This window comes from Canis lupus, chromosome 32 (assembly GCF_048164855.1).
Source record: "Canis lupus baileyi chromosome 32, mCanLup2.hap1, whole genome shotgun sequence".
Taxonomy (NCBI): Eukaryota; Metazoa; Chordata; class Mammalia; order Carnivora; family Canidae; genus Canis; species Canis lupus.
This window is the reverse complement of record NC_132869.1, coordinates 31,613,048-31,638,008: the sequence shown is the minus strand read 5'-3', so window position 1 is coordinate 31,638,008 and position 24,961 is coordinate 31,613,048. Positions and strand designations below refer to the sequence as shown.

The 24,961-nt window shown below is 46.0% G+C and overlaps 1 protein-coding gene across 12 annotated transcripts in view; it reads left to right on the top strand.

Moving 5' to 3' along the window:
- Nucleotides 1-20,964, top strand: part of HERC1 (HECT and RLD domain containing E3 ubiquitin protein ligase family member 1) — a 183,669-nt gene extending 162,705 nt beyond the window's left edge. For all 12 annotated transcript variants that reach the window (XM_072809039.1, XM_072809041.1, XM_072809037.1 and 9 more), the window contains exons 65-78: nt 828-1,009; nt 1,913-2,068; nt 2,850-2,972; nt 3,920-4,022; nt 6,204-6,373; nt 7,743-7,881; nt 9,767-9,936; nt 11,378-11,547; nt 11,838-12,003; nt 12,810-12,886; nt 13,667-13,919; nt 14,813-14,965; nt 17,433-17,738; nt 20,326-20,964. In XM_072809039.1, the coding sequence (XP_072665140.1) occupies nt 828-1,009; nt 1,913-2,068; nt 2,850-2,972; nt 3,920-4,022; nt 6,204-6,373; nt 7,743-7,881; nt 9,767-9,936; nt 11,378-11,547; nt 11,838-12,003; nt 12,810-12,886; nt 13,667-13,919; nt 14,813-14,965; nt 17,433-17,738; nt 20,326-20,511 (2,354 nt within the window). In that variant the 3' untranslated portion in view covers nt 20,512-20,964. The remainder of the gene's footprint in view (nt 1-827; nt 1,010-1,912; nt 2,069-2,849; nt 2,973-3,919; nt 4,023-6,203; nt 6,374-7,742; nt 7,882-9,766; nt 9,937-11,377; nt 11,548-11,837; nt 12,004-12,809; nt 12,887-13,666; nt 13,920-14,812; nt 14,966-17,432; nt 17,739-20,325) is intronic.
- The last annotated feature ends 3,997 nt before the right edge of the window (nt 20,965-24,961 follow it).

Genomic DNA, 24,961 nt, shown 5'->3' with positions numbered 1-24,961 from the left:
TGTAAACAAATTCTTTAAAATTGCAAAACTGTAATTAGGCAACTATTAATAGTTATTAATTAATAACTATTAATGTGTTTCCTAAAAAGTAAAAATCAGTTGATATGGAAATGTGCAGATGTTCTAAAGACTTTAAAGGGTACCTCTGTCAGAGTTCTCTGACTTGGGAAAAAAAAAAATACTTCTGGAAAAACCACTGCAGGAGCTCCTGGCTTGTTTCTTAAGTCAACTTTTACGGACTCCAGAGCCTACAAAGAGAGCAAAGAGGATTTTTTAAGTAAAAGCATACAAGTAACAATGAGTTCAGAACCAATTCTGAAATAGTGCTAAGTTGTCTTCCTTGAGGTCTCTTCCTCCCAGAGCACAGCAGTGGAGATGGGAGGGTGGGGTTTGTATCCAGTACTATTGCATCCTGTCTCTAGGACTTTGCACAAGCCAGACTAGACCTTTTTGTGACTCAGTTAACCCATTTGTAAAAGTGGTGATGATAATATCTGCCTCATACGTTCTTTGTGAAAATAGAAAAGGAGGTAACCCAGGTAAAGCATTTCTAGGAGTGGCTAGAACATAGGCCTTGATGACTATAACTATTCCCATCACCTTCCTTTTCTTCTTTGTCATCATCATTTATTTAAATCATTTATTTAAATTTAAATTGCTCCCAATTTACTTGGTTATGGCTTCAAATTTGATTTAAAATGAAAGACATTGTTTATATTTGTGCAGTACAGTTATGTTGATTTTCCATGCTGAGAGTATTCTGTAGTAGCTGCAAATAAAGAGTTTTAACGTCCAGTGATTCTTACTGGCTTTCTGCTCTGTTTCAGGATTTGTGGTGACCCAGCTGGTGACTTCTTGTGGTTCTGATGGGCACTCAATGGCCCTGACTGAGAGTGGTGAGGTCTTTAGCTGGGGAGATGGTGATTATGGCAAACTCGGCCATGGGAACAGTGACAGGCAGCGGCGCCCCAGGCAGATCGAGGCCTTACAAGGAGAAGAAGTGGTGCAGGTCAGGCAGGATGTGGATAAGTTTGCCTTTGAATGTGAACATACTAGTTGTTGAATAGTGCTCTCAAATTTAGGTAGCAGGAAATAATAGTATAAATATATTTTAAGATTTTTTTAAAAAAAATTATTCATGATAGAGAGAGAGAGAGAGGCAGAGACACAGGCAGAGGGAGAAGCAGGCTCCATGCAGGGAGCCCGATGCGGGACTCGATCCTGGGACCCCAGGATCACACCCTGGGCCAAAGGCAGGCGCCAAACTGCTAAGCCACTCAGGGATCCCCAGTATAAATATATTTTAAGTCCTTACAAGAGTTACACTATTTTTGGTTGTTCGTTCTTGAGCTTATTAGAAGTTTGAATGGGCTTTGGTGTTAGAATGGGACTCCTTTCTCCTGAGACAGCTGGTTGGCCCAGGCTGGGATATTTCAGGTGCTTGGAAGAAACACAGTGGGGTTTAGTGCCTGCCCCATAATTTTTGGTACAGTAATAAGTTGAATGTAGAGTTTTCCTTTTATCATTATTGTTACAAATGTTGAATTCATATACATACTCTAGAAAATCAACTAGTGATCTAATACTGTAAAATTGCATGGCACCATAGAGTTTACAAATAATTTCCCCACTTACTATCACATGTGGTCTAGGTCATCTGTACATAGCATAAAGCATAGCAACAATTCTTCCAAGGTGTAGGCTGTTTAGCTTGGTCTTCCTGAGGATGCTGAGATCATTCAGCCTGGGGGGAGCAGGAGGGCCCACTTGGGCAGGTAGGACATACTGGTCTTTAAAGATCCTAAGTTAGTTGTCAGTGAAAGTTTATTACTATATTAATAACCAAAAATGATTTTGTTCTTTCTTAGTTTACCCTCTTAAAGTTTTTTTTTATCTTTGGTTCTGTCTGTAGATGTCTTGTGGCTTCAAGCACTCAGCAGTGGTAACTTCAGATGGCAAACTGTTCACTTTCGGTAATGGTGACTACGGTCGTCTGGGTCTTGGAAACACCTCTAACAAAAAACTTCCAGAGAGAGTGACTGCACTGGAGGGATATCAGATTGGACAGGCACGAAATAAGTCAATAATATGTTCTATCTGGTCATATTTCCATATAATATGTTCTATCTGGTTATTTCTTCTGTGTGCACTGAGACACTGTCCTTTAAAGAAGACTAGAGTCATCAGTTTTACTTAACATCACGTACATTTAGTTTGGCTGACTTGATAATTTTTCATGATTTTTTTTCCCTGATTTGAAAATTCACATTTTAAGCTATATTTGACAAACAAATGACAGCATTAATTCAGGATGTATATGTTTTAAAACCCAAAATCCATAATACAACTTGATATAAAACCTTTAAACCATACACATTTTTGTGACTGCCCTCTGGTAGTTTGGAAGTAGATAGGTGAATTGCAGCACCATTGGGACTACTGCTTTCCTTGTCCTGTACACATTGAGATTACCTCTTAAGTAGGAGATATTTTTATCTTTTTTTGTATGCTTCCTTAGACTGTCTCTGGTGTGTTTTTGACTCATATGTACCTTTCCTCTTTTATGCTCTCTGATTCTGAGTTAGCCACAGATATTTGAAGGCTTTCTTTCACCTTGAAGAAAAACCTATTTTTTCATTTGTGGACATTAGGAATTTTTTCTTATTGATACATTTTGTTAACATATGTAGAAGGCCCTGAATTTAAATAAAAATATATGTAGCCAAAATATATATATATATATATGTAGCCAAGTTTTTCACTGAAGTGGAGAAAAAGAATCCCAGAAACAGGTATATATGGTTTAGTGCTATGATTTTGCCTTACTGAATACCCTTTTATTTCTTTAGGTGGCTTGTGGCTTAAACCACACTTTGGCAGTATCAGCAGATGGCTCCATGGTGTGGGCTTTTGGAGATGGGGACTATGGAAAACTAGGCTTAGGAAATTCCACTGCAAAATCTTCCCCTCAGGTCAGTATTGTCTTTACTCCAGAATTTCAGTGCAGTTTTAGTGTATGTCAAGTGCCTCTTTATAGTTGGAAATAATTTACCTTTAACATTTTAGTAATTCATAATGAAGTTTAGAAGCTTTTATTGCTTACTGTTAAATGTCCAGCATTCTAGATCTTGATTTTAAATAAGCCATTAATCACTAAACTGAATGTAAAAATGTACAAGGATAAGCCTCTGTCTCCATAGGGTGAGCAATGTAGGACTATCTCCCATGTAGAGAAGACATAATTATAGATATATATTATCCAGAGTGTCTTAGGAAGGGAACCTTGAAGAATCTTTTGTATCCTTCTGCTTGCAGCTACCATTTTAGCTGATTATTACCCCTGATTTATACAGGTATGCACCTCCTTTTAAAAAATAATAAAAAGGAAACCTAGGGAATAATAAATACATTAGAAGCTAATATTCACATTACAGAAGGTTTCTTGGCTCTGTAGAAGAACTGTGCAGTTTCTTTTAGGAGTTTTCTTAACACTTTTAACAAGCAGCATGATTTACAAATACTTAATGTATATTCAACTGTAGATGTCCTATCATATGTAATTTGTAATAAAAAGCCTAACTGGAGCAGCCCATGGTTTTACATGGTCTCCCAACATTATTTAAAAAGCTACAGGATTCTCTTTGGTCTCTGGTGCCCAGAGGAATGATTCTGCTTCACGTGGGGTCCTTGGAATTTTAGTCAAATGCCCCTGCCTCCATACTCCCTCCCACAAATTCAGCTAATTTGTAGAGCAGTATGAGAAAATAACATTTAGGAATGTGGATTTGGGTGGAAACAGGTAGATGACAATTAGTATTTTTATAAGAAGTTAGTCCTTGAGTTTATACATGCTAATAGGCAAATTCAAAAGTGTTTTTATTTTCTTTTAAAGTATGTGCCTTACACTTATATTTTGCAGAAAGTTGATGTTCTTTGTGGAATTGGAATTAAAAAAGTTGCTTGTGGAACTCAGTTTTCTGTTGCACTGACTAAAGATGGTCATGTGTATACCTTTGGTCAAGGTAAGGCATTTTCCAGGCATTAAAATGGCTTATTTTGCATGTACATTATAGAAACATTCGCCTTCCAGTTTTATAGAAAGTGCTCTAAATTGTGTAATTTTTTGTTTTGGATGTTGAATGGCCACTATGACCTTCATTCACGAGCTACTTTTCTGCTCCTTTTTCCTAAACTTTGTCATAAGAATAAACTCTCTTCCCCATTGATGGCTTCTTATGCCAGAGCCTTTGCTCTTGCTAGAAAAGTCCCTGCCAAAAGTCCCTTCCCATCCTCCTTTCTGCTGCCTACACTGTGCCACCATAAATACTTCTTGACCACCAGAGTTCCTCTGGATCCTCTCTAATTTCCTAGCCCTTCCAGGAAGCCCTTCCAGGAAGCCCTTCCAGGTTCAGGTCTTAGGAACCTGAGAACCTGAGGTTCAGTCATTCAGGGTTCAGTCATTCAGCGTTCAGATCTTGATTGGATTCTTAATCCAAGCATCCATAGTGGGATTCTCTGGCAATATATTCATCATCTTAAGCAGAACTTTTTGGTAAGTTGTAGTGACTGAGAAGTGTGTAAGGCAGATGTGAGGAAGAGGAGGAAATGTCATGAATGAAGTTTCTAGTCTTAGAGGAATGATGTCCCTAACTGAGGATAGGGAGCTGGTTTCAGGGAACTAGATAAGGAACTTAGTCTTGGTCATATTGAACTGGGGCCATATACTCTAGGTATATGTATGGAGATGTCTAACAAGTCATTGGTGATTTGTTTGGATCTAGAACTCCAAAGAGATTGGTTATAGAGATGTAGATTTGCATAATGATGGTATTTAAAACCATGTTAATAGGCTCTAAGAAACCCAAGAAGGGACACCTAAGTGGCTCAGTGGTTGAACGTCTGCCTTTGGCTCAGGTCATGATCCCAGGGTCCTGGGATCGAATCCTGAATCAGGCTCCCTGCAGGGAACCTGCTTCTTCTCCCTCTGCCTATGTCTGTGCCTCTCTCTGTGTCTCTCATGAATAAATAAATAAAATCTTAAAAAAAAATAAAAGACACTCAAGGAGAAAGTATAGAGTAAAAGAAGAAGTACATAGAACTCTTGAGGAATATGAAGAAAGGGCAGCTGAACACAGAAAGAGGACTCAGGAGAGTTGGCTTTGAAAGAAGTGAAGAGAGAGGTAGCGTTTGAGCCAAGATAGTACAGAATCTCTGTGGGATAGAAGTTGCTGAGGTCAGGTCAGCAGAAGGTTATGTGGGGCTCTGAGGGTGGAGCCTGAGAAGAGGCTGCTGCCATAGGCAGTTAGGAATTACTTGTGGCTTTTAAGTGTATAGCTTCAGTGCAGTAGTGAGAGTGAAAGGTAGGCTGCAGAAGGTGGCCATACCAAATGGTTCTAGAGGACATGAGGCAACAGGGGCTGGCACTTTCTAGAAGTTAAGGTAAAGGGAGAGGTTGGCTGGAAGTTTGAGGACAAGGCAAGTTGAGTGATGTCTTTTCTTAGAATGCAAGAACTGTCGGGCCTTTTTTTTTTTTTTAAGATTTTATTTATTTATTCATGAGAGACAGAGAGAGAGAGGGGGGCAAAGACAGGCAGAGGGAGAAGCAGGCTCCATGCAGGGAGCCTGACGTGGGACTCGATCCTGGGGCCCCAGAATCAGGCCCTGGACTGAAGGCGGCGCTAAACCGCTGAGCCACCCGGACTGCCCCAGGCCTTTCTTAACTATGTGCTAGTCCTCTCAAATAGGAAGATACTGGAAGTACCTCTTGGGTTGAAATAAGCTGCTAGAGATGCCTGGGTGGCTCAGTGGTTGGGTGTCTGCCTTCAGCTCAAGGAGTGATCCCAGGGTCCTGGGATCAAGTCCCACATTGGGCTTCCTGTGAGGAGCCTGCTTCTCCCTCTACTTGTGTCTCTGCCTCTCTCTCTGTGTTTCATGAATAAATAAATAAAATATTTTTTAAAAGAAATAAGCTACTAATTTTAGACTTATTTATTTTATGAATAAGGAGTCTGTGACATTTTGCAAAGGAATTGTTTCAAACTTCATTTACTCAGAATCCAGTATAACTTAACCAGCATGGCAGCTTTTGCCATAATAAGTTAAATTTATCATTGCTATTCCACCAGAAAAGTTAAATGACTCATTAGAAAACATAAAAGGACTGTTGTATCCCATCCATAAATTTCCTCTTACTATTTTTCTAGATCGCTTGATAGGCTTGCCAGAGGGGCGTGCTCGCAATCACAATCGACCACAGCAGATCCCTGTCCTGGCTGGCGTGGTCATCGAAGATGTGGCAGTTGGAGCTGAGCACACACTTGCCTTGGCATCAACTGGAGATGTATATGCCTGGGGGAGCAATTCAGAAGGGCAGGTAAATATTTATCTTGCTTGTCCTCTCATATTCTAGAATTCGACAATGTTCCTCATTTGGGAAAGGGATAAGCTAGGAAACATTTGAGATCTACAGTGCCTCACACACATCCCTTTGCCACGGGACAGATTGTGAGCCAATGGGCATGTCTCTCTCTTGAATGTGGTCAAATAAATATTTATACCATGGTTTTAAAAAAATCTGATGGTATAGCAAAGCGATTAAAGGGATTAACTGAGTATATGTGTGTCTGCACTCATTAAGGGCCTGGCACATAATAAGCAGTACTTTATAGGTTTTTGCTACTATCATCCTCATCATTTTTACTGTGGTAATATGTGAGATTAGGTCCTGGGAGCATCATTTGATCTAGAAAATGGAAGAATGAAATAACAGTACTTTTATATTTTGTAATAGGACATAGTACTATACCTAGTGTGGTATACATAGTATATTTGTGTTTGTGCAGGAAGTCTTGTCATCCCCATTCTACAGAGTATAAAGTAAATGAGCCTTTGAGAGGTTGAGAGAAGATTCAAGAAACTGATGTGTTTTCAGCCTACCCTGTATATGAAGGAGGGAAAGATTTGGATGGGAGATGTCTGGAATGCCTGCTGCTACAGTGGCTTTCAGCCCTGCATGCAGAGTCATATCCCCTTCCTCCATAAATCCTCTCTGGGTCTGTCTGCCCTCAGAGCCAGGGGCCCTCAACATCAAGGTCTCTATTGTTATCCACAGTAGCTTCATTTGATTCTGGTCACCTCATCACTATGTTAACAGATGAGGAGGCTGCTCATCATTATCACTGCACATTGTTTGAATGAAAAGAGAGTTGATGCTGAAGACACCTTACGGAGGTCACTGGCAGGGGGTTGACATGATCCTCCTTAATAATGTTGAGGTGCTTAGCCGCTGAAAACACTGGGTGTCCCACTCACACACTAAGAATAGAGATATGGAAATGAGGATCTACTTCTGTTTATGTTTTTATAATTGTTTATTGTTAACCAGATAGTCCATGTTAAAAGGAAATTAAATAAATAATTTAAATAAAAGCTCCATAGATCATTTTGTTATTTTTTTAACTTCCCAAGAATTTATTTCCTCTATAGAAGTGAAATCCACAGATATGTTCAGTCATTAAGACCCACCTGCTAGATTTGGAATGGCCTTGTTGTAGCTAAGTTGTTAGGAGACAGTCTGAGCTGTGAGGACTATTCTGATACAGAAAATCAGAATTTCATTATTTTGATGCTGTTGCTTGGTATAGATGTTTATTTTATCTGCTACCATCTAAGGCAGATTTCATCATCTTGTCTTCCTCTTTTCCTCTTTCTAATTGACTCTGTGTTTTGTAATTTATTCCCAGCTTGGCTTAGGCCACACCAACCACGTTCGAGAACCAACTCTGGTAACAGTTTTGCAAGGGAAAAATATTCGGCAGATCTCAGCTGGCCGCTGTCACAGTGCTGCCTGGACAGCACCACCTGTTCCACCAAGAGCACCGGGTAAGGGATGAAATATCCATGCTCCTACAGCTTCTCTTTCAGTGGTCCCCAGCTACTCTGTCTGCTTGCCGGCTATGGACTGCTTTCAGGCATCGTGCTGAAACCACAAGGACCAAAGCACTCTTTATGCTCCCAGCACTATACGTACTTTCATAGCAGATGATTCTCCTGTGGACTTCATCACACAGCATTTCCTCTATGCACCCCCAAAAGAAGAAAAATTGTCACTTAGGCGAGCAAAAATGTATAATTTTAGAGCAGCAACTAAGTATTTTTTCATATATAAAAGAAATGATGAACCATAGCTTTCTAAGGCCTGCTATTAGGAATAAAGATTAAAGGGTCTGAGACCATTTGTCATATTCTTTACCTCACTCAGTTAACCATTTGAAATGTAATATTGTCTGTGCATTGGCACAGCAAAAAAAAAAAAAAAAAAAAAAATCGCCATTTTACTCCCATCATGTAACAGGACTAATAGGCAGTTTTTACCTTTTTGTTTATTATACAATCCTTGTAGAGCTACAAAAAGATACGAAGAAAACAAAATGTACTTCACATTCTATTGAGTACTCTCCGGATTTGATCCATCTTCTGTTCCTCACAGGTGTGGGGCATTTATCATTCTTATGTGTTTCTTTACATTTGGGCTATTTCTCTCCCAGGCCCTTAAGCCCTTTCTTTATACTATTCTGTGGTGTGTCAGGGACTAGAGTTTCCTTGAAGCAACTTGCGCCTGGGAACTCAGCATTCTCTTCTCTTTTTTGCTGACCTGTACTTCTGAGTCCTTGGGGAAGACTTGCTATAAAGATTTTTTTTTCTTTTAGATACCCTAAGAGAACAAATTAGGACTGCCAAGTAGGTTCCAAACAAATAAGAGATGGTTTCTGATTAGCAGAGTCCACAATTTCAGGTATTCAGGTTATCTTCATCTTACAGAGAGATCTCACTCCCACTTCAAGAGAGAGACTCTGCAGTGTGATGGTTAAAGGTCCACACTCTGGAGCCACATTGCCTGGGTCCAACCTTAGCTCCTCCACTTAAAAGCTGAGTGATCTTAAGACTCCGTCTCCTTGTCTGTAAAATGAGGATGATAATAGCCCCTGTTGTAAAGAGTTATAGGACTAAATGAAATAATTTGTGTGGAGTTCTTAGAATAATGCCCAGCATGTAGAAGATGAATGTTAGCTTTTATTATAGTATTAATGAAATAAATTGGGAATAAGAATAAACTGGGAATTGAGCTGTGCAAATCTTTATTTACGTGAAACTCAAATAAATAGAGTGTTGTAGGTTTACTCTAAGTTTTTAATAAGAGGGCAACCATGAATACAGTCTTTGCTTCTGGTCTTTGCTTCCACAGAGCTCTTTCTCTTGCATACAAAGCTTTTATGAACCGTGCATGCATAGCTTTCTTTCGGTCATACCCCTAGTGAGGGTGAGAGGGCACTGCTGAGTTGCCCATTTCCATTTTCCAGAATTGCCTACCTAGTCCTGGCTTACATCTTATGTTTTGTGAAGATAGCTATCAAATATGAAAGGAGGAATTTGGGCTTTTTTTGTTCTTTTGTGAAGGAACTGTTTAAGTCCCATAGTTAAATGGGAAACTAGATTAAAGGAGAGAAAAAGTTTCTGTAATGATAAATAAAAAAGGTGTCTTAAAAACCAATACATGTGCATCAAAACATTAAGATAAATTAACAAAAAGAGGAATTGATAAATATGCGATGAAGCAAATATAGGCCAATATTAATTCTAGAATTTAGGTGGTAGGAGTGGGTGTTCATTGTATACTCAACTTTTCTGTGTGTTTGAAAATTTTCTAAGTACTGAAAATGAAAGCCGTGCATTTTCCGTCATAAGTGTCCATTTGCTCTCTGGGCAGGTGTGTCTGTACCTTTGCAGCTGGGCCTGCCTGATGCAGTGCCTCCGCAGTATGGGGCCCTAAGGGAGGTGAGCATTCACACCGCGAGGGCCAGGCTCCGGCTGCTTTACCACTTCTCTGACCTCATGTACTCGTCCTGGAGGCTACTAAACCTCAGCCCTAACAACCAGGTAAGATGTTGGCTTGGGAAGCACTGCCCATGACGTGCTCACCAGGTCCCAGGAACATTCTTCCATGGCTAATACTTTTTACTCTCGGCTCCCAAGAGATGTAGAAAAGGCAACAGTTCTGTTTCCATTTTATTGCTGGTTTAGGGATAGTCCAGATACTGGTAACTGTACTGCTGGACACAGAGTGGTCCTCCTTTATGTTTTGGTTTATCCAGAGCTCAAGGATGGCTATGCATGTATATGAATGGCTAAGCATATATTTCTATAAGGTCTAATATATGATTTTAAAACTTGAGCACACACAGGTGTGTTATTACCACTGTCACAGTGGTTCTGTAAATGAGTCTGAGACCCTGGGAAGACTTCCTGATCTCCTCACAAGTGAGCGTTCAGGGTCCTGTGGGCAAGAGAAAGGAAATTGGGCTGATTTGGCTGTCTTTACAGAACAGTCTAGTACTTTAGGAAGAAAGCAAGCTGGCTGTGTTTGTTTGTGTAACGTGTCAGTATGCCTGCCAAAATGTGCATCAGTTTGTAAAAACTGTTAGTCAGAAATCCTTGGGTAACCTGTCATGGGGCATATGAGAGAGTTGACCGATCATTGGTAGAAATAGGTAGTCAGCCAGGCAGCAGAATACTGTGCAGCACTGAACAGAATGTTAGAAAACTGTGTGTAATTAGCAGGAGAAATGCTTATGATAAAAAGTTAAGCAAGGAAAGCAGCAGAAAATCATAGTGTGTTCTTAACAATGTGAGAAATGTTTGCACACTTGGAAGGAAACCGGAGGGAGACAGATGAGAGTGATCATAGAGGTAGTTATGGAGGATTCAGTGTGTGCACGTATACGTGTCCTTTCCTATATTTTCCATGTTTTTAAAAAATAATCATATATTTTATCAGAAGAAAATATTTTTAAGAAGTTATTAATAGTTACTGCTATCTAGGTTTATGCTTTTTTAAAAAATATTTTATTTATTTATTCATGAAAGACACACAGAGGGAGAGAGGCAGAGACACAGGCAGAGGGAGAAGCAAGCTCCATGCAGGGAGCCCGATGTGGGACTCGATCCCAGGGCTCCAGGACCACGCCCTGGGCTGAAGGCAGGCACCAAACCACTGAGCCACCCAGGTGTCCCTGAGTTTATGTTTTTAAATCAAAAAGAATTGAGTTCCTGGGTTCTCTGGGTGGCTCAGCGGTTTAGCACCTGCCTTTGGCCCAGGGCGTGATCCTGGGGTCCTGGGATTGAGTCCCACGTCAGACTCCTTGCATGGAGCCTGCTCCTCCCTCTGCCTCTGCCTCTCTCTCTCTCTCTGTGTGTGTCTCATGAATAAATAAATAAAAAATCTTAAAAAAAAAAAAGAATTACGTTCTAAAAGTGAGAAGTGTTATTTCTTGTAAGCCTTAGATTGTACCATCTCTGATAAGCTCCCTTTCTGTTACAGAGCAGTACATCTCATTATAATGCTGGCACGTGGGGCATCGTGCAAGGGCAGCTTCGGCCTTTGTTAGCACCAAGAGTCTACACCCTCCCAATGGTGCGCTCCATAGGAAAAACCATGGTTCAAGGCAAAAACTATGGACCTCAAATCACTGTAAAGAGGATATCCACCAGGTTAGCATGTGTGTGTGTGTGTGTGTGTGTGTGTGTTTCACTAGCTAGCATTTTTTAGATGATTGGGACTACTAACTAATCTCTGTGAGCTTTAGCTTCCTCGGTGGTAAACCAGGAGAGTAAAAGTGTTTACCTTAGTACCCGGTGTGATTACAGTGGGCCTCACACATTGTTTGGCTGTTAAGCTGACTTGTTTGCTCACTGATGGAAAGATCTTCAAGTGACCTTCGTGGTGGTTTGGGGAAGTTAGTAATGAAACAATTTCATTCTGTTTTCTCTTTCTTTTGAAGAGGACGGAAGTGTAAGCCTATCTTTGTCCAAATAGCGAGACAAGTAGTTAAACTGAATGCATCAGACCTCCGCCTGCCCTCACGAGCATGGAAAGTTAAGCTGGTTGGAGAAGGGGCTGATGACGCTGGGGGCGTGTTTGATGACACCATCACAGAAATGTGCCAGGTATATTCATGCAGTGTCCCCTGCTGAGTCATCTATTCAGGCGGTGGCTGTTTTACCATTTCCAGTAACTGCTCCATCTGACACATTTTTATAAATGGACCAAGGATGCATTTGGGAGCCTTACATAAAAATCATGCTGTTAATGATGTAAAGTGAATTATAGCAAGGGTTTGTGACATGATGTGTGAAGATACCTTACTGAATAAATATCAGTGCCTGACTCTCTACCAGTGACTCTCTATCACACTCTAATATTGGCAGAGGAAACAATGACATGTATTTACATTTATGTAATGGACAAATCTAGGACCTCCATATGCTCTGATTAATTTTGGTGCTTTTAGAATAAAGAACTGCCAGGTTCTAGTTGAATTAGAAAAACAAATACTAAGAGTTTGGACCAGTTCTTATTTTGAGATCTAAAGTAGCAGCTTTGCTTGCAGATCAACTCTAACCCTTTCAGCTTTGCCCAGTAGCAGGATTTTTCTAATAAGTCTCGTAACTAAATTAACTTTTGGTTATCATTTGTTGGGTCTCTTTGAATACCACTGTACCCTGCTCACAGATACCCCAATTTCTGCTCTGGATTGACTTTCTTATCTTAGTTCTGCATACTACAGGATATTTTCTACATGGGGGATGTTTCTAATTTCATTTTAAATTAAGGCCACAAAAATTATAGATAGCTGGTTGTCACAAAACATCATAAATTCCTCAGAATATTCTCTTTTCAGTATGATCTTTAATTTGTTCTCTTGATGCATTTGATTGTCATTTTTTCAAAAAACTGTTCTTTTCTTTTACAGGAACTTGAAACTGGTATTGTTGACCTTCTCATACCCTCCCCCAATGCTACTGCAGAAGTAGGCTACAATAGGGATAGGTAAGGCAGTCCTCAAGTGTTTTTGACTATCTACAGTAATAATGATAGCTCATTTACTGAGTGCTTATTGAGTGCCAAGCACTTTACATAAATTATCCCATTGAATCCTCATTAGAACCCAAAGGAACGGGAGCTATTATTTACTCTTTTCACAGGTAAGGAAACTGAGACATTTCCATCCTGACTTTATTATGAGACCAACTCAACAAACATATTGAAGGGTAGAGAAAACCCAGACTTGATAATGAAACCTGACTTACTTTGTGTTTCTGAAGGCCCGCATGGCCTCCCCTTAAAGAATTTTCCGTATCAGAATTCATCAGGAAGATCTGATATGCTGCCAAGTTACAGCACTTAGTATTAGTAATTACATATTATACTTGTATTTGTCAAACCTTGAATTTTTGATCCTGCTTCAAGGACTTGTAAATAATAAATGAAATGATTTTAGGAGATAGGGCACCCTGAAGCAAGTAGCCCAGGGACTAATTGACCATTCAGTTTCTCTTTTATGGTTCTTCTAAAAATAATTCAAAATATGGTCCCTGTGCTGTTTAGAAGAGTAGCCACATGTCCACATGCTGTTGGACACTCGAAATGTGGTTAGAACTGCATTAAATGTATGAAGAACTGCATTAAATTTTACTTAATTGAATAGCCACATATGGCAAATGAGTACAGTATTGATCAGCAGAGGTCTGGACTAATGTCATAGCTGTTTGATAACTTCTAATAGAAATGAGGATGGTTTTATTTTAAATAATTCCTTTAATTTTGCAGGTTCCTTTTTAATCCCTCTGCCTGCCTTGATGAACACTTAATGCAGTTTAAGTTCTTGGGAATTTTAATGGGGGTTGCCATTCGCACAAAGAAGCCTCTGGACCTCCACTTGGCCCCTCTGGTGTGGAAGCAGCTATGCTGTGTCCCACTCACCTTGGAAGACCTGGAGGAGGTGGATCTGCTGTACGTGCAGACCCTCAACAGCATTCTTCACATTGAAGACAGTGGGATTACTGAGGAAAGTTTCCATGAGGTAAATCATGGCCAGTCCATGTTCTGTTATTGACTAGAATTTTCTGTCTAAAACTCAGATACGGTCTTCCACTTACTGTCTCATTGACTTATAGCATGTCACATTGCTGCCTAGCAGCTCAGCCCTAGAGATTTAAATAGCTGCTCATGGGTAGAGTTGGCAGCAGCACCCAGCTTCTGCTCCTTCCTCTTCAATCTGCTCTCTGCTAGAATGTACAAACAAGGGAACCCAGTTGGAGAGGGAGGTGTGAGGTAACCAGGGATCATCAAGCCTGGTTTGAAGACAAAGAAATTTTTTTTTTAAAGATTTAATTTATTTATGAGAGAGAGAGAGAGAGAGAGGCACAGATACAGGCAGAGGGAGAAGCAGGCTCCATTCAAGGAGCCCGATGTGGACTCGATCCCGGGTCTCCAGGATCACGCCCTGGGCTGAAGACAGTGCTAAACTGCTGAGCCACCCGGGCTGCCCCGACAAAGAAATTTTTAACTGCAGCCAGAGGAGTCAGATGTTCCCTTCTGATCAAGTAGCGTGATTAGCTATCTTGATTCCTTGTTTTTATCCTTAAAATTCTTTTTATTTTTTAAGATTTATTTATTTATAAGGGAGAGACAGAGGGAGAGAGCGTGCACAAGCATGAGTAAGAGGGGCAGAGGGAGAGAGATAATAATCCCAAGCAGAGTCTGCCCTGAGTGTGGAGCCCAATCCAGGGCCTGATCCTAGGGCTCTGAGATCAGGACCTGAGCCAAAACCAAGAGTCTGATGCTTAATTCACAGCACCACCCAGGCGCCTCATCATCCCTAAAATTCTTAATGTTGTCACTGTTTTGCTATATTTGTGTGTAATATACTTTTTTTTTTTTTTAGTAAAAAAAAATATTGTTTTCTCTTCTTAGATGATTCCTCTTGATTCTTTTATTGGCCAGAGTGCTGATGGCAAAATGGTTCCCATTATCCCTGGTGGAAATAGTATCCCACTGACATTTTCCAACAGGAAGGAGTATGTGGAGAGGGCCATTGAATACCGACTTCATGAGATGGACCGACAGGTGAGCTGAAACGGGACGCTCATGTAAATATTTGCAGTTGTCCTCAAGCTAGAGCTAACTGGTTACTACTGAGTTTTGGTGTGTGAAACATATGTGTCAGTTAATTTGTATCTGTATTTCAGCCCCTGCTCGGAGACTTTCAGGCCTTACCTCTGGGTTTCCTGGGCTCAAAGTCTTAGACACCTGTAAATTGGTCACTGGTTGGGTTGAGGCCAAGCTCTCACCCAGGCCTGTAGACCCTGCCTTCTCACTCATCTCAGTCTTGTTTGTCTTTATCTCTTAATGTCCCCAATCCAGTGTCCCCACTCCAGTTGGGTTGGTCAGCACCCATGGAAACAAACCCCTAAACATTGGTCTTATAATCCCACATGAGTGCCTTCTTCCCCTCCTGCTGCGGCCCTTCAAGCCCCAGCTGCACATGCATCTCCTTCACAGACCAGCTTACCTCCAGGTCCATAGCCTGTAGAAATCTGTTTCGTTACTTAAAAATTTCTCAGGATACTGCAGTACTTCTGTGTTGTGGTCTGAGGAGTAGGCCACAGAGTTTGGATCTAATTTCTTCAATTAGTTTGTAAGACTTTGAGTGAGGAATGCATTATATATAGTGTGTGTGTGAGTCTATGTATCTCCTAAATATCCTTGTTCTGTGCTGACGTGTGGTAAGTATTTAATAATAAATGATGAGAGTGTGAAGCGTGACCATAGAAATGAACATTTTGTCCCAAAATGGGTTTTTGGTTATATAGTACTACATAGCCACTTTAGTAATACTTTTATTTGCAGAATGTGTTGGGGTCTTCTTGAGAGCTAGACTGAGGCTCGAAGGCTGTGTAATAACTTGAAGTGTCTATGTTCTACACCCTTCCCTCCTGGTTCCTTCTTTTACTCTTGCTTTGGACCAAGTCCAGTCAGAAAACTTATCCCTTAGTGAGGCCAGGTCCTGTGAGCAATGCTGTTTACACAACCATGGCTTAGAGTTTATCTCCAGTTCTTCAGAATTTTAATCCTCAGGGTGAATAACTAAAAATATATTGATCACCTCCTGCATGCTAGGAGTGGGGCCAGGCAGCCTCATGTGCAGTTTTCCTATGGGGACTCTGTGAGATAGATTACTATCACCATTTTGCAGATGAAAACACTGAGTCCAGAGGAATGAAGTGATATGCCCAAGGCAAATCAGAGGTTCCCAAACCAGGCTTAGTTGTGGGGGCCTTCTGTTGGCCTTTGATCTGAGGGTCAGATTGACTGCTCTCTGCCAGCTGCGCTCCACCACGGCTTTGCTCCTTTCCCAGCAATCAGGCCATCTTCCTCGTCTCATATAGCCCAGCATTCTTCCCATCACTGTCCACATTTGTTCTCTGCCAAGCAGCCAGCCCCATACCTCTGCCTCTCTTTTTTCCAGAGAGTTTTTGGTTTGTTTCCTATCTGACATGACAGCTTATATTTGAGCAAATTTTGGTGGGGCTCTTCCCTTTAATACCAGTACAGACTGCCCTCCCTGTCAGTCCTGTTCCTTAGCCCCGGTCACGACACCCTTGTACCAGTCCAACCCAGGGCTTTCCCCATGGTGTGGCTCCTGCTTGCATCCTCAGGTATTTGCCTTTTGCTTTTTATCATTGACAATTCTGAGTTGGCCAAGGGGGAAGGAGAAGTATTTATGAACAGATCTTGAACAGCGATGAGTCTATGTGTAGGGTACGCACTGCTGTGCAACCTTGGGGTGTTTTTTAAATAGACTGTTGACAGCCTCTGGCACCTTCCCCTCAGCATTCCCCAGCTGACCTGTTCTCAACACCATGCTAGGAGAAAAGAAGCAATAGGTCACGCAGACTTGCGTTGGAAATTCTCATCATAGTCACATGAGCAGCAATTATTTGCCTCATTTCTCAGATGAGAAGATTGAAAGAAGAGGTGAAGCTGAGATTCAGACCCCAAGTCTCCTGATTCAATTCTCTGTCCTTCCTACTGCCTTCCTAGGAGGTCTTGCTAGTATCTTCTTTGTACTTTTTTTTTTTTTTTTTTACTATGAGCACAAATAAGTTTTACAAAAAGGAGTATAACTATTTTCAAAAGAAAAATATGAATGACAAAAACAGTAGAAGCTAAACACCCCCTCTCGGGGCTTCTTACCCTGATAGAAGAGATCAAACAGCCCACGTAGCCCAGTGTAATGGTGCTCAGCCACATGTGGTTAGGAAAATGAGTGAGTGGGGTTGGCACTGGCGGGGGCCCCGGCAGGCTGAGTTTTGTGAGGGCAGAAGGCAGGTTCCTAAATTGACTTGACCTGGGACCAGAAGGAGTGTACAGGTCCCACAGGCAGGGAGAAGCATGAACAAAGGGTCAGTGGCAGGGGTAGTGGGCCATGTACGCCTAGAGTTCTGGGGGACAAGTAGAGGGTCTGGGGAACAGATGAGCAGCTGGGAGCAGTCCACACACACAGTTAATGAACAACCTCTCCTGGGAGCAGGTGGCTGCAGTCCGAGAGGGGATGTCCTGGATCGTGCCTGTGCCGCTACTGTCCCTCCTCACAGCAAAGCAGCTGGAGCAGATGGTGTGCGGGATGCCCGAGATCTCTGTGGAAGTCTTAAAGAAAGTGGTGCGGTACCGGGAGGTGGATGAGCAGCACCAGCTGGTGCAGTGGTTCTGGCACACGCTGGAGGAGTTCTCCAATGAGGAGCGTGTGCTTTTCATGAGGTTTGTGTCTGGAAGATCTCGACTGCCAGCCAACACTGCTGACATTTCTCAGAGATTTCAGATCATGAAGGTTGATAGGGTAAGTAAACTATTCTTCCTTCCGTGTAACGTCTGCCCCGCTGCTGCTTTGGCTGCTTGCATGTTGGGAAAACCAAACTGTGACCTCCGAATAGGCCTACCAGTTCAGGCTTAATGTTTGGAATTTCCAGATTTTAAAAAAATCAGGCAGAAAAGACTGTTCATTTTTTGAGTGAAAAAAAAAGCCCTAAATGGACGTAGAAAGCACACTACAACCAGCAACCTTCAATAAACCGTCCAGTGCCTTCCTGAGTGAAAGCCAAGCTTGGCAGACGGCTCCTCATGCTGCCCTGCCTCTTACTTCCTGCACCTTTTCATTGTGTGACTTGTGCGCTCAGATGTGGTCTTGTTTATTTGTGGTCTTGTTTATTTGCTTTCACAGAGATATGAACATGCTCCAGAAGGGACGAGAAGGCCCAGGGAGCAGTATCGTGCAGTGTGTCTCGGAGCAGGCAGTGCAGCTTTTCTGCGGCCTGATGAAAAGCCTGGCTGTAGAGACCCAGCCCAGCTGCCATTTTGACAGATGGCTTTGGGATAAAAGGCCTTAGAACCTGAGATGCACGCTGCTGCCCCGGTTCCCTTTCTCCCGCACCCATCTGACCATGTTGCTCTTCGCCCTCAGACCGCTAGGGGGCCCCCTACCTTGACTCCAGGATAAATGCCAACTGCCTTAGTGGCCTTAAATACCTCCACAGTCGGGCCTCTGCCCCAGCTTTCCGATAGCACCTCTTAACACCTCTGTGTTCTGGCAAGAATAGACCGCTTGCCTTTTTTTCCTGACACACCACGCTGTTACCGAACTTCTGTGCTTTTGTGTAGGCTGTTCCCTCTGCTTTAGTAAGTTCTCCCTCACACCCCTTCCTTCCTAGCCTGGCAAGCACTTATTCATCCTTTAGTCCCAACACCAATGTCATCTCCAGGAAACCCTGTTGGATGCGTTCCTGCTGCCCTTGACCATTCCTGAGGGCCGACTTAGATCTCCTTCTGTCCACCTCCTGGACACTCGGTGCATCCCTTGAGCCCAGGATTAAGTTAGAAGTCTGTGTTCTCTCTCTTTCCCTCTCCAGCCCCTCAAGAGCCAGGCAGTCCTTGGGGCAGGGTCCATCATGTTTATTCCGGAAACAGTAAGGAAAGTAGGGCCTCTTCACACAAGGGCCCTTCCTGCCAGTTTCAGTGTCTGCCTTTCTGGTGTTTTTCCAGTAACTATTCCTGGAGGTTGCTGTAGCAGAGCCATCCCTCCCCCACCGCCCCCTGAAGCTGCCCGCCTGGGCTCCACTCCTGGGTTAGGCTGCCGGAGAGGCCACGCACAGGAAGGGCAATGAAAAGAGCCTTTCCATAAATTTTCTACATGACTTGCCAGAAACTATAAGTTGTAAATCTGTTTTGTTGCTTCAGAGAGAGATGGGTGGAGGAAACGGTTTGCTTCTATTCAGCTCTGGAAAAAAAACCTTGCCTTCTCTCTGTCCCAGGCTACCCCTGCCATCCCGGGAGTTAATCCACCACTAATCCCCTGCCTGAAGCTTTTCAGCCTCAGAGAACTGACCCCTTGGGTCCCTCCTCTGTGACTTTTAGTCCTTTGCTCCACCTCCCGAATCAGACGCACCTGTTGACATTACCCTTTGGTGTCTTGGCTGATTGTGGTTTTTCTGCATTTGAGCTTTGTGTCCTCACTGGCTCTGGCCCAGTTAGGCTGGCAGGCCCTCTGTCTCCCGCCTCTCTGCAATGCACTCACCAGGTGTAGGGCTCCAAGGAGGAGGTGGAGTGCCAGTGTCAAGGAGTTGAGCAAGAAAGAAAGGACAATCCCTTTCCAGAAACTGTTTTAAAATCTCATAAAAACGTCCTATCGTTACCATCATTACAGAGTTTGGAAGATCACTATTTGCAGGGAGGTTCCAGGGAGCATGTGTCCCCCGCCGGGCCCGCTCCAGTAGCAGCCCCTTCCACCTCTGTGCATGCCCGATTGGCCTCGAGCTCTCGCGCTCTCGTGCACTGGGTTCAGCTCAGTCTGTCCCTAGCACTTTTCGGTTTTTCTGCTATCATCACAATCATCATTTTTCATGACTGCATCGCTGTCAGTTTAATGGATGGACTAGGATTTAATTCTCTGCTCCTTCCTCGTGTGAGCAGTGTGTCAGACATAGTGCCTGCTAGGAGGGACGGGGAGGGGCAGTGGGGAGAGCAGGTGTTCTTCTGTTTCACCAGCTTCCGGGGCATCCATTCAGCGGCTCCGGGTCTGCACCCTCCTGGTGAAAGGGAGCGAGCTCTGTTGCACAGCCCCTCGTGGTGGGCACGTTGCAGAGCGGGTTCTCTCACAGAGTCCTGCCAGTCAGGGCTGGCTCCCACTTCACACACGGGGCCACGGGGGCAGTGAGGAGAGGAAGGGAGCATGTTCGCCAGAAGCCTCATGGCCATGGGACACCAGAGCCCATGTTCCTTCTACCATGGCCCGGTGTGTCCTTTTCTGCAGTCAGCTCTGCACTCATGTCTTGAAGGCGGGGAGAAGTGCTTTCCTGATTTTGGGGTGGGGGGTGGTGTCACGGGTGCCACCCCAGTGCTGCAGTCACCACTCTGGGTCTCTCTCTCCACAGCCTTACGACAGTCTGCCTACCTCACAGACCTGCTTCTTCCAGCTTCGGCTGCCCCCCTACTCTAGCCAGCTGGTCATGGCTGAGCGCCTGCGCTACGCCATCAACAACTGCCGCTCGATCGACATGGACAACTACATGCTCTCGAGGAATGTGGACAACGCCGAGGGCTCGGACACTGACTACTGACCGCGGGGGCCACCGCCCCCACTTTCTCAGTAATGCTCACTTCCAAGTTCATGTGGACACACTTTTATGGTAACTACATAGATGTTTAGGAACATAAACCAACATTATAAACAGTGGCCACATTTAGTTACTCTAAATGTAACAAAGAAATTAGATGTTTTTATTTTTCTGTGATTGTACAAAAAAAAAAGACAAAGTGCTCTCAGTCAGGTTTTTCCCTCCACATTTTTGGTCACTTTTGATAAGTTTGCATGGAACCATTTTGGTGCATTTTTAGTTGGGAATGGTACATTTTTGTAAACCCACCCAGTGAACATGAAATTGTACATTGTGTATAATTGTTCATTAGAAAGGACAGTTTTACATGAATATTCATATATTTATTTTGTTTTAATTTGAATTGCCTGTGCAGGGTTCCTTATGCAGAGAAATAAAGCCGATTCAGGAACCAGAGTGTGGGCTTTTGTTGCCTCCAGTGGAGCTTTCAGGCTAGTGTCACTCTGACGGCACCTTGACCCCTCGGAAACTCCTTCACGCGACAGTGAGCTTTGCTCAGAGACGACAGAGCAGCTTCTGGGGGTGGGAAGCCCCTACTTTCATCTCTTTTGCCATCCTGGTGTCCTGTTTGTTCCCTCACCCCAAGGCCCCGAATCACCCTTGGCCCATCCTCTCAGCAACCCCTTCCTCCTCCTCTAAAGCTGGTTTGAGTGTCTCATGCTAATAAGAGCCTTTCCTGAGTAGCCCCAGGGTACCTAGTATGGGGTGCAGCTCTACCAGGCAAGGAGGAAGCTAAGCAGAGTAGCAGGAACCTAGCACTGCCTGGGAGGAGGCCACGCGGGCTTGAAGAGCAGGGCGCTGTATGGCAGTGTGTCTCTGCTGGGAGGGTGCCAGCGTACAGACCCGATCTCCAGCCATTTAGTAGGCGCTCAGCAAGTACGAACGAGTGACCACGACAGTGAGTAGGTGAATGTGCAAATTAATATGAGAGCCAGTGAGCAGCTTTCTTATCCTCCAATGGTGGATGGGGAGGAGTTGTTCAAGGGGCTGGGGAAGGGGCTACGCTCTTAGTGCCTGAACCTAGCCCTTGAGGGCCCTGGGCAATGTGCACATTGGTTCAGGTGTGACAGTGTGTGTGTGGTTCTGGGAGGAAAGGCCGTCTTGAGAGCAGCTGTGATGGCTCTGGCTGCTGGGGGTGGGAAGATGAAGAGGGCAAGGCCTTTGGGTGGTTTGTCTTCATCTACAGCGAGTTCATGCCACAGGCTGCTCCCAGTGTACCTCACCGGTGGCTCAGGCTGACAGCCTGCTCAAGTGAGGTGCCAGGTGGAGAGCTTTGCAGGCAGTTGTTTTTCACAAGGAAGATAGAAAACAACTTTTCAAAGAGAAGTGGGAAGGAGGATACCGTTTTGTGGTACATAGATCTTTCCCAGTAAGAATGCAATAAGTATTACTATACTTTAATGGAAAAAGGCTTTGTTTTATTGAAAAGAGGTTTATGTAGGGATTGGGTCTTGGAGGAACTACAGCTTCTGGGGGGCCACAGGGGCTCTGGACAAAGATGAACTTTTCATACTTGACATAACAGCTCAGTCAGGAGGAGCGGTGAGGAGCCGTGGCCTCTGGGTGGGAGGGCACACCGCCCAGGCCTCTGGGCCAGGAGGGAACTGGGAGGAGAGAGGCCTCGGTGTGCTGCTGAGACCCTGGACAGTGCCGAGAGGGCTCCTCTAGAGCCTCTGGACTGGTTCCTGGTAACAAGTTGGCTCTTCCCTCTTCCTGGGCTGGGCTGAGGGTGTGTTGAGCTGAAGAATACAACCCGCAGTCTCAAATTATTTTAAATAAGAGTAACACAAGAGTAACACCTCAACCTTTGAGAGGCTCTGGCCTCTGCTGCCACATTTGGCTTTGGACTGAGGGACAGAGGTGCCCCAGCAGGTTGGTGCTTATGGCTCCAGGCCCCACCTGTCAGGCCTCAATGATGGCTTCTTGGGAGGTCTGACATGCAATGAAAATCAACACAGGCACCTTGATTTTATAACAGATGCCATTTCTTACTGGAAAGCTGTCCTGTTTTTTTTTCATTCTCTTTTAGGAGCCCTGGGAGACCGAGGGCGGTGTGAGTCTCTGGTCTGAGGGGCTGAAAGGGCCTGGCACAGGTAGTTCATCTTCCCTGGTTCGTTGTCAGCCCCTCTGTGGAGACTTGGGCAGGTTTTTTGTTTGCTGGATCATTCAGTTAAATATTTGTAGTTTTTATGATCCATAAATAGCCCCCAGAGAACTTGGACCCCTGGACCCCGGCCTTTACAACGTAAGATCTCCCCGGGGCCCTGCCGAGCACAGCTGTGTTCTGGGCCTCCCAGCTTCGGGGCCTTTGCCCAGCACTGCCCGTCAGATGAAATCTGTATCTCGTGAACTTAAGTTTTTAGCAAAAAGCAAGTCCCAGGCACAGAATCTTAGAGTGGAGAAATCCTAGAGCTAAGAGGTCAGGTGATCTTGCCCTCTACAGACCTTGAACCTGAAGTCAGGAGAGGGAACAGTCTGGATCACAGATGTGTCCAGCCAGAGCCCTGGCTTCCGGTCCGCATGCCCGCCGACGACAGTGGACCCGAGAGAGCTGCGTCCCCCTCTGACGTCCAGCCTGTGCGGAAGGGCCAGTGTGTCCCTGTAAGGCTCGCCTCCACCGGTAGACACTCCCTGAGGACCGCTGGCACCAGCCTTCCAGGGGGAGCCCCGTCCTGCCCGGCGGAGGCTCTGCACCCTCCCTGGCTGTCCCTCTAGGTGGCCATTGGCTGCCTCGGCCACAACAGAGGGACAGGAGCATCCGGGCGCCAGGGCAGGTTTGTAGTCTGTTCTGACAGAGGCTGTGAGGACGCAGGTGACCTCCGGCCGTTTCCACGCGGCTTGGAACACGGGCTCCATCTCCCCGCACCGCCCGCGACAGCACCCTCCCCGCTGGCCCTGTGGGAGCTGGGCCCGGTCCTCAGGCTCGGCTCCGAGTCCTCCACCGGGCGCTCCTGGATCACCCCCGGACGCACCCAGCTTGCTCCGTCCCGGGACCTCGGCCCACGGATGTGAGGACGCCCGCCTTTCCCTACCGCGGCCTTCCAGGCCCTGCGCACTCAGACATCACCTCACCGAGTGTCCCAGGGAGGGCACCGGTCCCGTCTCAGAAACGAAGGGTCCGAGAGGGCATGACCTGCCCGGTCCGGAGGGCCCGCTCCGCCCGCGAAGGCAACGGCACGCGCTAGGCGGTGGCGAGGAGGCCGCGGCCGCATCAGCCCGCCCTCGGCTCAGGGCTTCGAAAGGGCTCTCGCGGGGCAGGGCCGGGCGCCTGGGCTTACCCTGCGGGCTGAGCTCGCGGCGGCCGCGGGGAACAGTCCCACCGGCGGGGCCCCTGCAGGCCCGGAGCCCGGGGCCCCGAGGCACACCTCACCTGGGGCCGGCGCGCCGCGGGGAACTCGGGCCGGTCCGAACCAAGGAAAGCAAAGCCCCGGGGTTACAGCAAACATGCGACCCCCGGAAGCGGGGCTTTCTCCCAACGACGCCGCAGGCGGCCGGGGCTGGCCCTCCGCACACGGGGCCGAGCGCCGCGCCCCACCTCCGCCCTTGCTCCCCCGGCCTTCACCCGGACGCCCCCGCGCGGGCGCTGAGCAGCCGGACAGGCGCCCGCGTCCCCGGTTCCCAGCCTTCCCGCCGCTCCGCCGCACGGCTCGCCCCTCCGTCACCAGCCACGCGGGGGCGCTCCCTCACCCGAGGTTCCTCCCGCCCCTCCTCCCCCAGCAGCCGCCGCCTCGCCGCCGCCTCGCCCCCGCCCGGTGCGCCCGGCCCCGCCGCAGCCCCTCTTCCTGCCGGGCATCCGCCGGCCCCTTGCCGGAGGGGAAGCTCCGTGACACCGGGCTCCTCCTTTTCCCTGCTCATCCGGGGAGTACAGGGTCGCGACGCCCTTTCCCGGGGAAAGACCACCTGGCCCGAGGCGAGCGAGGGCCCGGGGCTCCCCGCCGTCCTCGCTCGGGTGCTCGCCGTGTCCCTGGGACCAGCGGCCGCCGGGCCCGAGCCCTGCGCTCCGGCGGCGCGTCAGCGACCAGGCCTGAAAGGGACGTCCGGGCGCGCGCCCACGGAAGGCCGCTCCGGCAGGCAGGGCCGATCGCGCCTCGCGGTCTCCCCACCAAGGGGCTTGACGGGGCTGCTGCTTTGGTCTTCAAATCTTCACTCGGGCTTTTTCAAAGGATCTCTTCTGCCTCCGTGACGGGAGAACGGTCGAAGAGCGTAACCGTGAGGTTTACGTAAGAATCCCTGGGCCGGCGAACACTCCGGAGGCCGCGGGAGCGAGCGGTCACCGCGGGGCACCGGGCGGCGACTCGCCCCGCTCCCGGGCAGCCCCGCCCCCCGGGCAGCCCCGCCCCCGGGCAGCCCCGCCCCCCGGGCAGCCCCGCCCCCGGGCAGCCCCGCCCCCGCG